Raw genomic sequence first — 18,083 nt, forward strand, 5'->3', positions numbered from 1 at the left:
CTACCCCCCCTCTCTGCCCCTTCAAACTACCCCCCTCTCTGCCCCTTCAAACTACCCCCCCTCTCTGCCCCTTCAAACTACCCCCCCTCTCTGCCCCTTCAAACTACCCCCCCTCTCTGCCCCTTCAAACTACCCCCCCTCTCTGCCCCTTCAAACTACACCCCCCTCTCTGCCCCTTCAAACTACACCCCCCCTCTGCCCCTTCAAACTGCATCCCCCCACACTTACCTTGTTGCCGAAGTCCTGCGGTGAGAGCGGGAGGAATCCGTCTTCTCGCTCTGCCGCGGTGCCGGCATTTCATGTTGAGCGCCAGAATAGTCCGGCACTCAACATGAGATACTGGCACCGCGACGGAGTCACGGAGAGTAAGGGGTAGAGGACTGCATTGGGAGGCGGTCAGGCACTGTACCTGTGGGTCCCGGTAATCCCGCGCAGTCCCGCAAGGATGCATTCTCGCTGCTCCATTACAGTGTCTCCTATCTTGCTCTGCCCATGAACAAGGCAGAGTCACGTGATGTGATGTCACTTAATGTGACTCCGCCTTGTTCCTGGGCGGAGCGAGAGAAGAGACGCTGTGAGGGAACTACTCGAGGGCAGCCTTGCGGGACTGCGTGGGAAATCAGGTAAGGAGGCGGGCGTGATTGGCCACAAATGTGGCGGGAGCGGGCGGGATTGGCCACAAATGTGGCGGGAGCGGAACACCCACATTCTGGGAGTGGGCGGGAGCGGGATTCAAAACAGCGGGAGCGGGATTCAAAAAGCAGTCCTGCCCGGGACTTAGATTAAAGCATCGTTTTTTTTTTAAACTTTATTTAACATGAATGATGTTAAATAAAGTTTAAAAAAAAACTATGTTTTAAGTTAAGTCCAGGGCAGGCGCCCCTGCTACCATGGCGCCCTGTGCGGTCGCACAGGTCACACACCCCTAAGGCCGGCCCTGGTTTCAGCAGACCCAGACGCATTGGACAATGCTATACTTCCAACCATAAGGGGACAGTTTTGGGATGACCCTTTTGTATTCCAGCATGTCTGTGCCCGTGTACAAAGCAAGGTCCTTAAACACATGGTTGGGTGAGTTTGGTGTGGAAGAACTTGCTGGCCCACACAGACCGCCAGGTCTTCTCACCCAACATCAGTGTGTGACGCATGCTCTACTGGATGTATGGGCAAAAATCCCTGCAGAAACGCTCCAAAATCTTGTGGAAAGCCTTCCTAGAAGAGTGGAAGCTGTTATAGCTGTCAATATCAATGGCCATGGTTTAGGAATGGTATGCCCAACAAGCTCATAGGTGTGATGGTCAGGTGTCCACATACTAATGATAAAAGTGCAGCGGTCACCATAGAAACCAATGGACCGTTCCTGCAGGTTGACGCCACTTTGTACGGAATCTGGTGTTCACCGGTGTTGGGATTTTGCACAGTGCGGATGACACATCATTTTATACAGGAAGTCTTCACGGTGTTGCAATGTGTCTACAAGATTAACAAACACAGCCCCTAGCAGCCGCTTCTCATGAAATAGTTCCTGGCCTGAAGTTAAAGGGAAGCTGAGTGTGGCAACTCACAGTGACTAAGCAGGGGGCAGCCTCCTCCTAGCTGCTGCCTCCCCACTACATGTGCACAGGGACTTCCGCGTTATGGCATTCATCATCCGAGGCCTCGGTGCATCAGCCCTGCTACGGGGCAACATCCTACACACACCCGGCCACGGCATCACCCTGCATCGGGGATCCTCGCTAGGATCGACAAGATCCCTCTGCTGCAAGCCACCTTGCTGCACTAGATCACCCATCACCACCCCCAAGAACTGTTGCACTAAAACCCGGTGTGACATCACCAGATCACTGCACGGTAGATCACCTGTCACCGGACCCCTCCGTGCAAACACAAGGCAGTTTTGCAACCACTGCATCAAGTCCCAGGCTGCCCCCGTGAGATCTCACGCCTCGATCAGAAGATCCTTCTTGCACGACTCCTTCAGGCTGAACTGTGCCAGCTTCACCATGTCCCAAACACCGTGTGCCCCTCCTGACTCGGGAGCTGCGCCGGGATCGCCCCAGAATCCGAGGCGGCGCCCCCACTGCTCGTTTGATTACTTGGTGATCGGGGGAGGCTCGGGCGGGCTGGCAAGTGCCCGCCGGGCGGCTGAGTTAGGAGCCCGGGTAGCCGTGGTGGAAAGCAACAAGCTGGGGGGAACCTGTGTAAGTACAATGGGAGACCTCATGTAACCCTTGCAATGCCGGAGGTTCTGGAAGGGTTAATATACCGCTTGTATGCGAGACATGTGAACAATACCATAGATCGTTTGTAAACACACATTGGTGAAATCACATACCTTCCAACTGTCTCTCTTTAAGAAGGACAGTCCCTCTTGTGGTCCCCGGTTCCCCCTTTTCCTTCCCTGATGTCCCTTGTTCTATTCTCTCGCAATGTTTGCTGGGTGTGAGTGTATCCCACTGCTGTACAGCACTAAAAGACAAAAAGAGTATATAGAAACTAAATTGCGTAAATAAAACTGTTCCTTTAAATGCCCTACTCGGTTAATTAACTACGAACGAAGAGGTCATAAAGTCACTTAAAAAGTTTTGGGAAAACCACGCCCCATAGCCACACCTCCAACCACACCCTCCAACCAACAAAGTCCCCCCCCTCTGGCCATTTAAAATATTGGAAGGTATGTATGTATATATATATATATATATATATATATATACAGTGTGTGTGTGTAATGTATGGAATATAGTAGCCTTAATCTGGTTACACTGCTTGTGATTGGATCTAAGTGCAGCAGGTACAGAATACATCATGTATAGGTGCCCATTGCTTGTTAATGTGTACACAGAAGATGCAGGTGTTTACGTTGTAGCCGCGCTGTTACTTTTGTTGAGGCTGACGGTACTCACGTCATTCCCATCAGGGACTGCAGGTCACTGAGATCTCCATCATTGAAATACCTTGCGGTAAAGCCATGGCTACACATTCAGAGTTTCATTGGCAATCTATACATCCCTGTGATGCTTTATGTTGAGAACTGGGCCCTCGCGTTAAGTACGAGAAGTCACCTCTCAGGTGTAGAAAGTGGTACGTGGTATCCGAGTGTTCACGGCCTGCATTTTGCAGCATTGTTGATTTGGCATGTGCAGAACCTCCTAATCCTTTGCTTACATGCTGGTCCATTGTCCTACAGTGTTGTTTTAGGGCCATTGATGAGTTTGTGTGAATCAGCTTACCCTGTGACTTCTCATACTTTGTTGGTAACCTTTCAATTCCTTTAAAATACAGTCGACTTATTTTCTTTAAAGCAAAACCGTTGATTTCCCAAATCCCACATTTTACGGCTGTGTGTTTAATAAACATGCGTTATAGTGTTTACAACTTAAAAAAGTAAATATGTATTACAGGTATACTTTAATATACCACGGCAGCAGACGCCTTTGTTTCCTCTTGGCCTTCATGGTTATTTCTATTAAGTTATCTCCATACCTGGGAACTCTCCAGCTTTCGCCCGATGCTCGGGGAAGCTCCATACCTGGGAACTCTTCAGGTTTCACCCCGATACTCGGGGAAGCTCCATACCTGGGAACTCTTCAGGTTTCGCCCTGATGCTCAGGGAAGCTCCATACCTGGGAACTCTTCAGGTTTCACCCAGATACTCGGGGAAGCTCCATACCTGGGAACTCTTCAGGTTTCACCCCGATGCTTGGGGAGCTCCATATCTGGGAACTCTTCAGGTTTCGCCCCGATGCTCAGGGAAGCTCCATACCTGGGAACTCTTCAGGTTTCACCCAGATACTCGGGGAAGCTCCATACCTGGGAACTCTTCAGGTTTCACCCCGATGCTTGGGGAGCTCCATATCTGGGAACTCTTCAGGTTTCACCCCGATGCTTGGGGAGCTCCATACCTGGGAACTCTTCAGGTTTCACCCCGATGCTTGGGGAGCTCCATATCTGGGAACTCTTCAGGTTTCGTCCAGACACTCGGGGTAGCTCCATACTTGGGAACTCTTCAGGTTTCGCCCCGATGCTCGGGGAAGCTCCATACCTGGGAACTCTTCAGGTTTCACCCCGATGCTCGGGGAAGCTCCATACCTGGGAACTCTTCAGGTTTCGCCCTGATGCTCAGGGAAGCTCCATACCTGGGAACTCTTCAGGTTTCACCCAGATACTCGGGGAAGCTCCATACCTGGGAACTCTTCAGGTTTCACCCCGATGCTTGGGGAGCTCCATATCTGGGAACTCTTCAGGTTTCGCCCCGATGCTCAGGGAAGCTCCATACCTGGGAACTCTTCAGGTTTCACCCAGATACTCGGGGAAGCTCCATACCTGGGAACTCTTCAGGTTTCACCCCGATGCTTGGGGAGCTCCATATCTGGGAACTCTTCAGGTTTCACCCCGATGCTTGGGGAGCTCCATACCTGGGAACTCTTCAGGTTTCACCCCGATGCTTGGGGAGCTCCATATCTGGGAACTCTTCAGGTTTCGTCCAGACACTCGGGGTAGCTCCATACTTGGGAACTCTTCAGGTTTCGCCCCGATGCTCGGGGAAGCTCCATACCTGGGAACTCTTCAGGTTTCACCCCGATGCTCGGGGAAGCTCCATACCTGGGAACTCTTCAGGTTTCACCCCGATGCTCGGGGAAGCTCCATATCTGGGAACTCTTCAGGTTTCGTCCAGACACTCGGGGTAGCTCCATATCTGGGAACTCTTCAGGTTTCGTCCAGACACTCGGGGTAGCTCCATACTTGGGAACTCTTCAGGTTTCACCCCGATGCTCAGGGAAGCTCCATACCTGGGAACTCTTCAGGTTTCACCCTGATGCTCGGGGAAGCTCCATATTTGGGAACTCTTCAGGTTTCGCCCTGATGCTCGGGGTAGCTCTATACCTGGAAACTCTTCAGGTTTCACCCAGATACTCGGGGAAGCTCCATACCTGGGAACTCTTCAGGTTTGCCTGGCTTTGTGACACGCACCACTCCCCTCCTATTTCCCCCTTAAACAGCAGTGTCTCCTGCAACGTCAGCAGGACCGCCCACCTTCCTGCCCGCATCCCACAAGGAGGGCTCTCTCGGGCTCTCTCTCCTATTGTAAAGTTGCTGACATTTGTTGATTGGTTGAGGCAGCCTTTGTATGGGTGGGGGGAAAGGGGAGTTAATTTCGGGAGGAGAAATTAATGGTAATGCAGGGGTAGCCACCTTCCCACTTATCAGATCTTTCCTGACAAAATAAGGAATAAAGTATTATTTTCAAATACCTCTACAACAATTACACTGATCAAAAAACAAGCTGTAGATAGATCATCTTTTATCTTTGTTTTTGTGTTAAAGTGGCAAATGGTAATCTATTTTTCTCCATAGGTGAATGTAGGATGTGTGCCAAAAAAGGTAAGCCCGATACTTTTTATTGATAAAAATAATATTAATTATTAAACACATTTTGTTTAACTTTTTGAGAATAATTACCAAGAAGTATTCCTTCCAGCCTGCTGGTGCTCAATTGTGTGTGGTAACAGATTGTCCATGCATATGTTATATTCTCTTAATTAACCAATGATTGGATCTTGTTGTTTGGAAACATTATTAAACCGTAAGTAAAGCTGATATATTAATATATTATATCTTAAAACCACACATTTGGATGCTCAGGGTTATGTAAATGTTAGCAGATTGTATTGTTCTGTCTGTCATTTCTGCAAGAAGCCCTGTATTTTATAGAAAGCTGCTAATGAGAATAAATAATAATAAATCAAAGATTTGAAGATTTCATAACAAAAACAACCCAGAACCTGCCCTTATGCCCCAAGTATTCTAGCAAAAAAAAATATAAATGAATTTCATAAAATTGGACTTAATTAAAAAAAATTTTATGGGAAGGGTTTGGTTATTTAACACAAGGTGCATGATATTTCCAAAATATTAAAATCAACAGAGTAGATGGAACAGCACCTTTAACTCTCCTTTTTGGTGTCCTTACCAAGACCAGCTAAAAAGAGTGGTAACCGGGTAGCACAACTGCCTCACATTAGCACCAGCCATGGTTATGTAGTATTAGATATTATATATTATGTAGTATTTTGACCCCCACACTAATTCTCTATGTTCCTCCCCAACAGATAATGTGGAACGCTGCTATCCATTCTGAGTACGTCCACGACCACGAGGATTATGGATTTCAAATCTCGGATGTCAAATTCACTTGGAAGTAAGTTGTACAACGTAATCGCAATCTACTGTACTTAGGATACTATTGGAAAGGGCTGGAATTTTTTAATTTGGCATCGCAAAGGCTTGGGTTCTAGAAGTGGACTATGTAATAGAGGTTGCAATGGCTAGGTTTCATGTTTTGGCAGTACCAAGGCGATGGGGTAAGTCATCAACACACAATTTGCCAATTGACCTGTGTTTTCTTATGGATCTGATGCAATACTTCTATGTGATTGGTTGCTTTTTTGTCACTTACAGGGTAATCAAGGATAAACGAGATGCCTATGTTAGTCGCCTAAATGACATTTACCAAAATAACCTTCATAAGGTATGTTGGATTTCAAAACCAGCACCTATTTGCTACAAGCTGTATGTATGGAAAGGATGGTATTATAAGTTTTATATGACGCCGCATGCCTCATTCAGCTATCACCGTACGTCAATTTAAGAAATTATAAAGAAGACGTTTGGGTGAAACGCATTACAGAACACTTTAATTCTATGGTGATTTGGCTGGTGTTGCCTATGGAGTCCGGTGTAACCAGAACCTCTTGCGTATGTATTTGAGCGTTTTAATCATTTTTGTTACGAGGTTTCTCATGTTACCTGGACATCATTTTTTCTTGTAAATATTAATATCCACAGGCAAAAAGGCTGAGTTAACAAAGAAGCCGTCTGTGCTGACGCACGGAAATACAGAAAGCATGCACTGTTGATCTTCATGACATCTTCTTATATCAGACCCCACCATAGTAGTTCTTTAGACAGGTGATACATGCTTAAGTCCTTTTTTTTCCATAGACGTTATCTTTTTTTTTGTATCCTAGGCTCGGATAGAAATTGTCCGGGGACACGCATCATTTACATCTGATCCAGAGCCTACACTGGAAGTCAGTGGTCAGAAGTACACTGCACCTCACATTTTAATAGCCACAGGAGGAAAACCATCTGTGCCATCGGATGCTGAGGTTCCTGGTAAGGCGATAGGCAAAGCAATCATTGGGAGTTGTTGACCAAAAACACAGTTGGCTTCACATCTCAAGAGGGTCACAAATGAATACGAAGGGCTAGTTCAGGCAATTTTACTTGCTCCATAGGAGAAGAGGACCTTTCCATGTCCCATAAAAACATATTCAATGCTTCTGCTACAGTAGTTAATTTTTCAGGCTCTTCCACTCTTCCGCTCCTATGTTTTACTATAAGTGTGCTGTGTATTATTGTCTGGTTTACCAGAAGCTTCACTTGGGGTTAAGTTATTACATTAAGTTACTTTACAATGCACAACATTTCCAATGAATTAAGGCAATAATACTCAAGTACTTTTAGAGGTGTTAGATATTTAACCTAGGATCTGAAATGGAGATTACTTTTTCAGGAGCGAGTTTAGGAATAACAAGCGATGGATTCTTTGAACTTGAAGACTTGCCAAGGTATACATTATCTAATTGCCAAAACAAACAGATGGTAATTTGGCCCCCTTTCCTTGATCATCTCACTTGTCTTCTATTGTCCATTGTTAAACCATTCACATACAGATTCATATACTAAACTGTTGTATACATCACTTTCATGAACCCTAATGTTTTATGTTCTTTCAACCAGCTTTACTAAATGCAGCATGTTCACACTTAGACTGAAACGGGTGGCAGCAGAGTTCCATGTAATTGTACCCAACCCAAAACCCAACTCTTTTAATGGGTGCAGCAATAAACTATTTGGCTTAGACCCTGTGCAAGGCTTTTTATCGTGTCATCTCTGCGTAAGCTAGCTGAAATGTTTGTTTCAAAGCCATGATTTTTATGTGTGGTATCTGGTGAGCAGGAAACCAACCCCATAAAATTCAGATGACCTGGCAGGTCCTGCTGGTCAGAAGATCTGTGCTTTGGATAACACAGAGCGATCTTCTTGCTAGGTTCCCCTAACGGTCCACAATGTCAATTACCGAAGGTTAGGGCTATGACGTTATATCTATGCTTCTTGAGTTACTCTCACGGCAGAGCAATATAATGGAGCAGAGTAAAAATAAATCTATGACATTGAAGACACTTTGAAGACACCATAGCCAATCGTGAATCTTTCTTGGTGAAAAATACTGGGTTTTTTTATGTTGGTTATGGCTAACATGTACTATATATACATCAGTGAGCGATGGCTAACGATCTGTGTCTGTTTCAGACGCAGTGTTATTGTTGGTGCCGGTTACATTGCTGTTGAAATCGCTGGGATCCTGTCAGCTCTGGGTTCAAGAGCTGCTTTGCTGATTCGCCAAGACAAGGTAATGCTACCTTTGTTTCTTCTTCATGTTTGGAGTTTCTGAGCCACCAGATTATTATGATACATAAATGATTTAGTAACATTAATGTCACCTGATGAGTGGCTCGTGTGCAGCCATGGCATGCAGAGAGGTTTCATACTGTATTTGGCCATTGCAGGAGGTTGAGAGACGTTCAGGACATAGTGAAGGTTCTGTGACTCCATTTTATTTTAATGCAGTAATATTCTTTTTACAGGTCCTGAGGACATTTGACTCGATGATTAGTGTAAACTGCACAGAGGAGCTGGAGAATACCGGAGTAGATGTCTGGAAGTACGCAGAGGTAATGATTGATTAATGTGTATTAATAAGCATTACTACATAATATAAACAAATTCAATGGAAATTGCATGAACCTTAATAGAACTTTAAGGTTTTTGGCTGGCAAAATTTTGCCTTTTGATTTGTGCCACATATCACACCTTCATGTAGCTACTGTTAACACTTACTGTAACCAGAATCCCTGTATACTCCTATCGACTCCTTTAGAACCAGAAGCTGTACTAGTCATTGTGTCTACGGGATGCCAATTCTTCTTAATGTTGTTATGATCTTATGTAGGTAAAATCAGTGAAGAAGACCAGCAAGGCTTTGGAGATCAGTGTACAATGTTCTGTTCCAGGACGCAAGCCCACAATACGAACTATCGAAGATGTAGACTGCCTATTATGGGCCATTGGCCGAGACCCCAACACTGAGGGTTTGAACTTGGAGAACCTGGTGAGATCTTAGACTTTCTATGTTATCTTTAGGTTTACTCATACTTGCGTTTTTTCTTTTTCTTTCTTATATTGCTTGGAATGAGTTCTTTCCATGTAACATTGGCTACCCACATTTTTAACAGACAAGGAGCAGCCATGTCATGCTTTGCTAGCAATCCTACTTATAGACCGTTTAGAAAAAGAATAACTAACTAGAAACAGCCCAACAAATGTAAAATCCCTTCAGACTTTTAATTAATAATTACATTTAAATGTAAAAATGAAATTGTTTTATCAATACTATCCAATCTGAAACAAGCCTATAATAATAAAAAAAAATACAAAGTTTGAAAAGCTGCTTTATTACCATGGCAACCATGAGAATGTTTCATGCTCAGCAATATTTTCCATTGGTTGCTATGGTTTTAAGACCACTTTTAAAACCAGAATTACACTACATAATGAGCTTGAGCCCAAAGCAGAAAAAAAACACAATTGTATGCAAATAATGCTAATACAAAAAGAAAACTTTGATCATGCCACTTAACAGATGTGTTTGAAAGTCTGTGGTGTTTAAAAAGGATAATTTACCCTTAACAATTCCTATAATTGAGGAGAATTAAAAATAAACAAAGAAATTGGGTATCGGTTTCACTTTAATGTGTCCCAGAGGTATTCCACTAAACCTTTTTTTAGCTCTTTAACATCATTCCTACATTCTCTGCTTTGACAATTGAGCAGCGGTAATGAATGCTTTTTGTATGGAATCCTATTGCCTGAGATTGCATTTCGAGGTCAATACTTGGTTTCTGCACTGAAAAACAGGGAATTACAGACATATTAATTTAGAATTTAGATATGAACAGGGGTCTTTTTTTTTTGTTAGAGGGACTGTATTGTCCAGAACAGCTGTTTTACTGTCGGCTATTTTACGCTATAGGACCAGAACATTTTCTTTGTGTTTTTTCTATGACAAAAAATCCAAAATATATAAATGGGAAAAATGACCTAAAAATATATTTATTAACAGTCCTGAATTTAAAAAAAACAAAACACTATATATTCTATAGAATTATTTTAGGTTTTCAAATTTTTTTTTGTTTAGGTTTTTATTTTAAAAATAATTTTTAAGAAAATGTTAAAGATGTAACCTAACCCTATCTAATTCCCCACTGACCCCCGGCACAATGACTACCTAATATGTGTTAGAAATTACATATATAAAAATTAGTCAACTAGATTTTGATGAAATATGTGTGCTTTTTGACTTATCACAGGGACTTGAGTTGGATGAGAAGGGTCACATAGTGGTGGATGAGTATCAAAACACCAGCCGTAAAGGAATCTATGCTGTTGGAGATGTGTGTGGACGAGCACTCTTGACACCAGGTAATGCTTTTGGTTATGAAATGCACTGGAATCCATGCAAAATGGAATTCAATATGAATTTTACATGAAACCAAGGATGGTGTTTTTCCTTAACATTTAGGATTACATTTTGTAATGAAATTTGTGAAAGAAATATAATGTGTATAATAACATCATTACGAGTGGACATGTTTTATTTCCCAGTGGCCATAGCAGCAGGAAGAAGACTGTCCCATCGGCTCTTTGAAGGTCAAGAGGATTCCAAACTCGACTACAACAATATTCCAACAGTGGTCTTCAGCCATCCCCCTATAGGGACAGTTGGACTCACTGAAGGTATAATTTTTTTTAGATGATGGCCAGCTGTTAACGACTGAATGAATCTATGAAAAGTATGGAATGTTTATAAGGACCTGTCATCTTTAAACAGCTAACAGCACATTTGATTTTGATAATACTGTTGAATTTTGGGAACATGAACAGTTTGCTTTGGTCCTGATAAACCTCCTCTTTGGCATACTAATAGTTGCACAATTAAAATAAAAATCTAATTATATATGTACAAATCCCAGCTATCATGCTTAATATGTTCTCATTGAAATCAATGGGAAGAATTAATAAACGTGCACTGGGGTCAAAACAGACTGGATCTCACTGGAGGTGAGTATATCTTCCGGGTTTAAACATTTTCCACATAAATAAATAACAAGAAAATTGAAATATTATAAGGTTATGGGTCATACATTGAATAGACTGCTTTAGTCCATGTTTATGCATATTATTTTCTTTCTGTTCTAGAGGAAGCAGTGACCATGAAAGGTAGAGAGAATGTGAAGGTTTATACCACCTCTTTTTCACCCATGTACCATGCAGTAACCAGACGGAAAACCAAATGTGTCATGAAACTGGTCTGTGTTGACAAAGAGGAGAAGGTAAGAAAGACATCATCCTGGACTCATGTCCATTGCAAGCCATACTGCTAGGTGTGATGTAATAATTTCTGAACACATTACATTATTGATCCTGGATGGCTAGAATGGGTTTTTTTCAGGAGTGTCAGTTTCTAGAATTTTTGGTCAACTACAAGTATCCAGTTGGTAACTGTGAGTGAGAAAGCCGACACCTGAACTACACTTCTTGATTAAAATAATCACTTATTCATTCGAATTTATTAAGGAATTATTATTTATTATAATTATTATTATTTTGTGAAATCAATTATGGAGGGCAGTACAAACTCAGTTTGAGAGAGCGCACTTACACTGTGTATTTATTGGATCAGTAGTGTATGTGTGCACAGGATATTCAGTTCAGCTATGCACTTTGCAGGGGCGCATTCTGGACTAGGGCAACCAGGCTGAGACTTAGGGCAGCAGATCTGGAGAGGGGAAATAGCCTTTCTTCCACCAAACCAGGCTCCCTGGTTCACCTCTCCCCAATGGTCTCCATAGCACACAATTCCCAGGCACTGTGTTTTACGAATATGTGGGGTGCTGGTATATGAACATCATATTCTGGTGCTCGGTAGTAAAGACCGCAGCTGTAGAGGGGGTGGCTGGGGCTGCTGCCCTGAGTTAGCCCCAAATATAAACACTTGGCTGTCTAGGGCAGCAGGTCCAGGGGCAGAATGCTCTCTGCCACAAAATCAGGGGCAGATCACCCTACTAGGCATTCAGGTTCCCCGGTGCACCACTGCTCAATGGGCCACGTCTCTGATCTCCCCATCTGGCTCATTTATTATATTGAGGACCATGCCTAGACAAGATAGCGCCCATAACATGCTTTACCTGGCACTTGGTACCCTTAAGATTTTTTAAACAGTCTATGGCAGTGCTATTTCACTGGTGGGCCTATTTCTAAGGTATGTGTTTAGTCTAACCTGATCTGTTAATTGGGTAACTCGTTGGCAGAAAATATCTCTATTTCATTCATAGTAAGTAAATCCACTGACAGAAATTATAATTATAATATACATTTCATATAAAATACCTAGGTTCTTATTAATATTATTTTAGGGTGTGTAGCTGTAGTTCACACATTTCCACAGAATAAGACTATATTTTGGCCAAGGTGTAATTCAAGGCAGAAGCTAAAAGTGATAGCTTTGAAACTACATGGCCTCCTTTGCATAAGGGCTAGCAAAATGATATAAGTTGTGATAGAGCCAATAAAATGGAACCTCATTTGTGGTTGATAGTTTGATGATCTATGGAAATTGTTTGATTTTGCAGGTGGTTGGGTTGCACATGCAGGGACAGGGATGTGATGAGATGCTCCAGGGATTTGCCGTAGCAATCAAAATGGGAGCCACCAAGAAAGACTTTGATAACACAGTTGCAATTCACCCCACCTCATCAGAGGAACTCGTCACACTCCGTTAAAGATGATTTTACGTGCCTTTAAAACAATCACTTGGACCATACCTGCACTGATCATTGTTCAGGGTGCTGTCTTTCAAAGATTCCATCCTTATTTATAAACCTGTCTCCTGTTTCTTTCCGCTGTATTAGTCAGAAGAGTTTTATAGCAAAAAATATATAAATGCCTTATAATCTAATCTCATTTTTCAATAGAATAATATAATGGGTATGTTTAGATCCCAATCAAGAATGAATAAATGATACTATGATAGTTGAATGACCTTTTTATAGGTATCTGTGACAAAAAAATAAATAAAAAAACATAAATAAAACGATTGTCTAAAATGTCTATCGCAAACCATTTTTAAATTAGAGCAATTCTAAAACCCTGGTGTGACAATGAGAGTCAAGGTGGACAATCTTGTTATAGATTGGGATTATGAGTATGTTTACTTATTCCTTTCACCTGTCACTGTCAAAAACAATTGGGATTATGTATAAAATAAATTCTGGTGCAATGTTTGATGTGTTTAAAAAGACCACTTTTAAATAATGGTATGACGTTTTCGATAGGACTGTTATATTGGATGTGTGTTGATAGGGCTATTCTTCAAACTTCAATCACCCTTACAACATAATCCCGAAACACATGTGACCTTTAAAACTTGCATTTCTAAAATGTTGCCAGTCTGGTATCCTTATATGACCCCCACAGAAAGAATTTTTTTTTCTTTATGGGAGTTATCACTTACAAGTAAGTCTTCCGTTACTGAACCCTTTCTGTAGGTTAATTCTAGCCAAACATTATTTACTGTTATTTTAAGGTCACTTAAAGTCACTTAGCAACTAAGGAACATTATAAGGAAAGTGGATGTTCTTAAAGAAACAGTTACCGAAACATAACATCAAATTGTATTTAAATTAGGTCCTATACTAAAAACACATTGTTGCACCCACAATTCCACATTGGGGCTTCTTTTGTCATCTCACATTGTGACATAGACAATTTTTTACATTGTACACTGTTATCTCTATGAAGCTGATTTTGCCATTGACAATTTAATAAAAAAAAAAAAATAGCAGGCAAGTAATAAATACCGTATTGGCTCGGATATAGGCCGCCCCCGTATATAGGCCGCACCCTAAAAGTTTGGTGCTTTTTTAAAGAAAAAGTTTTTTTCTTTAAAAAAGCACCAAAAAAACATGCTGCCACTCTGCCCCCCCCGAGATATGCTGTCACTGTCCTCCCTCCCTGAGATATGCTACCACTGTCCGTCCGTCCCCCCCCGAGATATGCTGCCACTGTCCCCCCCCCCGAGATATGCTGCCACTGTCCTCCTCCCTCCCCGAGATATGCTGCCACTGTCCCCCCCCCCCGAGATATGCTGCCACTGTCCTCCTCCCTCCCCGAGATATGCTGCCACTGTCCTCCTCTGCCCCCCGACTTACCGGAGCTGACTCCCGGGTGTCTTGCGAGGCCGGCGGGGGACATCTACGCAATACGCGTATACAACTTCCGGTGCCGGATGTGCCGGCACCGGAAGTTGTATACGCGTATTGCGTAGATGTCCCCCGCCGGCCCCGCAAGACACCCGGGAGTCTGTTCCGGTAAGTCAGGCGGGGGGCCAGAGGTAAAACGCATCGTGCGGTTAGACAACCGCACGATGCGCTTAGACAACCTCCCGTGCCGGCACCCCCCCCCCGTGGGAAGTGCTGGCAGGGGAGGCTGTCTGAGCGTATCGGGGAGTAGGATGCAGGTCCCCTGCACCGCTGCGGGGGATCTGTATCCTAACCCCGCTGCCTGCCCGGCGCCCGGGACTGCATGTCCCGGGCGTCGGGCGCTAGACCCCGAATATAGGCCGCACCCCCACTTTAAAGACTTAAAGTGGGGGGAAAAAGTGCGGCCTATATTCGAGCCAATACGATAGGTTTTCCATATTTAAAATCACAAAGTTGATTGTTTTCTGGCATGAGATCTTCAGAGAACTGTTTTCTCTTAGTTGCATGTTTAATGGTCGGATAACATCTTTATGATGTTTGGTCCTCACAAAACTGACCTAGACCTTAATTACATGTCAGCTAAAACGTATGTGTTTGTTTGATAGAGGAATGATCCATACATACTCTCTCCTTTGTAGGAAGAACTGCAGTTTGCCTTGCTAATTTCTTTCTGCTGATATTTGTGAGAGGAAATAAAAAGTAATTAATTAACTGGATGTACAAGTATGTCAGTTCTGTCGAATAGACCAAATTTGAATCTGAGTCTTGCAAATGGCCTAGAGTCCGCGCACATTTCCATGCCACTAACACAACAAATGGAGTATCTATATAATCCTCAATCACCGAAATTTTCAACTCCAGTCTGTCACCAGATATACAGGGGGCAGATGTGTTCTCCTGGCCTTCTATTAGGTGTCACTCGATCCACACTAGTGGTCGTAGGGGACTTTAATCCAATTTTAGATGCATACCTAAAAAACACGACTATAGAATGGGACTGTCCAACACAAACAGCCATAATTTTGAGGAACAAGTGAAAATTACTAACCTAGTGGACTGCTGGTGGTTTCTACATTCAACAGTGAGGGACTATAGATTTTATTCCAACTCGCACGAACCCTACACTCAGATAGACTATATCTCCTCAGCCAACAGCAGGTACCACAAAATCACGTGGTCGGAACACACTATAGTGGAAACTATTCTGAAATACCTATACATCATTTTGGCCAGGGTAGAAATAACCACTGACCTCCACTCCACACTCATCACATACTTCAAAGGAAACAATACTCCCAACACACAATTACACACACTTATGGCACAATGTGGTCATGAGGGGGGCAGTCATCAGCAAGGCCACATATCTTAAAAGGACCAGGGAGAGGACTAAAGAGGAGATCCTTGGTAAAATAGTGACCATAAGCAAATGGGGATACTTTTGATGAAATTTCACACCGTAAAGGGGAATTGATTATAACACAGGAGGCAATTTGATCACTAGAGATGTCTGTTCAAAGATTTTTTTGAACAGGAAAACAAGCCAGATACACTCCTAGCCCGAAAAATGAGGGGGCCTCGCCCCAGCAACCTTATTAGGGTAATGAAAACCTCCTCTGGGTCTAGGCTGATAAACCCTAAAGATACAGTTCCTAAAATATTACACAGCTCTCTATCAAGGTGAAATCATGTTTTGCCATAGTTGTTGAAATTGTTGTTTGTAATCCTTCTGTCTTTGCGTTGATACCACATTGGTACAGATTATATTTACGCATGCCTTAACCAGGAGCTCTACCGATGGAATTACCTTGGCTCGCACATTTCTCTGCCTTGGATGAGAATGGACATATGTGTTTCCGATAGCTCGGGGCATACAACACCTCGAAATCCTGGATGCACCAAAGAACACTAGAAAAAGGAGACAGTGACACCTAATTGATTTTTATGTATTTTATTTTATTTTTTGTTAAAATTTGGTGATCCGTTTGGGATTTTCTCTTGATGTAACTTGGCCCTGCTTCAATCTGGAACAAACACCAATAAAGTTATAATTAAAAAAAAAAAAAAAGTTTTTCTGGCGCAATGTTTGAAGAGTGGTCTTATCACCATAGAAACTATAAAATATTCCTGCTGATTGCACCATTTAAATAGTTGCTACAGAGAGGAGACCACAAAATCTACAGCAGGATTTGCCAATATTCTGTTGCCTGCTTCCACATGATGTCTGTCACCAGATTTGATCTTTCTTCTGAGGTGCGAGGATCGGATTTTAACTATTAAGAAGAGTCATTCAGAAATAATGACTGCTTACTTGAGGCAGATGTTCCACAAGACTAGCAGCAGCTATAACTTTCATTATTAAAGCTCTTCTGAATCTGGCAGAAAATCCCAGCAAACCCACCTATAAGTTTTCTTCCTTCTCACATCCATACCTGGGAACTTCTGGGCTCCAGCTACCCGGAGCCTTCCCTTGCAGGACGCGGCCAGGACTGCAGACTGACGTCAGCGGGAAATACCCATTTGCTGTTCTCCCTCTCTTCGACCTTGTACTGTACAGACATACCCCACTATTACCGTACAACCATTCCCCTGTTTATGTGTGCTCGCTTCATGAGAACGGACACATAACTGCATGATGCCAGCACATCAGTTCGTCTTTCGTGCGTTGATTGAAGTGCAGTACATGCATTGGTAAGTGAAAAAATGTAGTATTTCAGTTTAACTACACTTTCGTTTTACATACATGGTCTGGACCCATTGTGTATGTTAATGTTGGCTCCAACATGTCTGGTATATAGGTGGTTATGGTGTCATGTTAACAAGTGGTGAAGCTGGGGAGCATATGTGATGAGGGATTCCATAGCATAGGTGTATGAAACCCCTAATGAAGTTATTAACATTATTAGGGTATCCAATGATTGAGGGAAATAGCATGTATCAATGGGGAACTAGAAGACCCTGCATCCGACTATTATACAGTGAAGCAAAATAAATAAATTGTTAGAAAGTTCACCAGGGGAGTTTATTTACCATGTTTAGTGCCCTCAGTGGGATAACAGCAACAATATACAGGCCTTGTACATTACTGGGACAACTGGGTACATTGGAGACAACTAGATAGTCTTTGAAGATGGCTTGTCTACCCAAAACACCTGCAGTCACTCAGACAGGCCAGGAGTGTGAGGAAAGGACTGGTGGAGGGCATGGGTAAAGCGAACACGCAAGACAGTGCAGCGTGGGTTTGAAAGAAAAAGGGTTACAAATCACCAAACCCAAGAGGGTGGCTATTAGTGACATTTAGGGGGGACTTGAAGGAAAGCCCCACTGCGCCCCATACAAAAATGCCCATACCCAAGACATCTCCGTATGCACATGCATACGACGCCCTAGCAGAACACCAGAACACATGGCAGCCTTCAGAGCCGTCCCCAGCACCACAGATTATCCAAGTGACATGTAAGGGAACACTCCATGACTGGGGCCCCTGGAGGGGCCTGAGATCCAGCCTCCTCCCTATTGGCTATGGGCCCTGGCCTTGTTAAGACTTCTGTGTATAGGTACAGGGGATCAGTTTCTACTGATTTTCCCCCGGTACAGGTTTAACCATATTTCCTAAATATTGGAGACTCTGAGGACTGT

The 18,083-nt window shown here is 43.1% G+C and overlaps 1 protein-coding gene across 1 annotated transcript; it reads left to right on the top strand.

The window, feature by feature from the left end:
- The first annotated feature begins 1,637 nt into the window (after positions 1-1,637).
- On the top strand, positions 1,638-12,965 carry LOC149284310 (glutathione reductase-like). The gene is made up of 13 exons (XM_089496892.1): positions 1,638-2,201; positions 5,356-5,382; positions 6,111-6,199; positions 6,460-6,529; positions 7,029-7,176; positions 7,577-7,631; positions 8,377-8,476; positions 8,712-8,798; positions 9,077-9,235; positions 10,494-10,605; positions 10,789-10,920; positions 11,383-11,516; positions 12,816-12,965. The coding sequence occupies exons 1-13, from the start codon at positions 1,638-1,640 to the stop codon at positions 12,963-12,965; spliced, it is 1,827 nt and encodes a 608-aa protein (XP_089353018.1).
- Positions 12,966-18,083: the final 5,118 nt, after the last annotated feature.

The sequence above is a fragment of the Sceloporus occidentalis genome, unplaced genomic scaffold (assembly GCF_023333645.1).
Source record: "Sceloporus occidentalis isolate IW3139 unplaced genomic scaffold, rSceOcc1.0.p SCAF_95, whole genome shotgun sequence".
NCBI classification, from domain to species: Eukaryota; Metazoa; Chordata; class Lepidosauria; order Squamata; family Phrynosomatidae; genus Sceloporus; species Sceloporus occidentalis.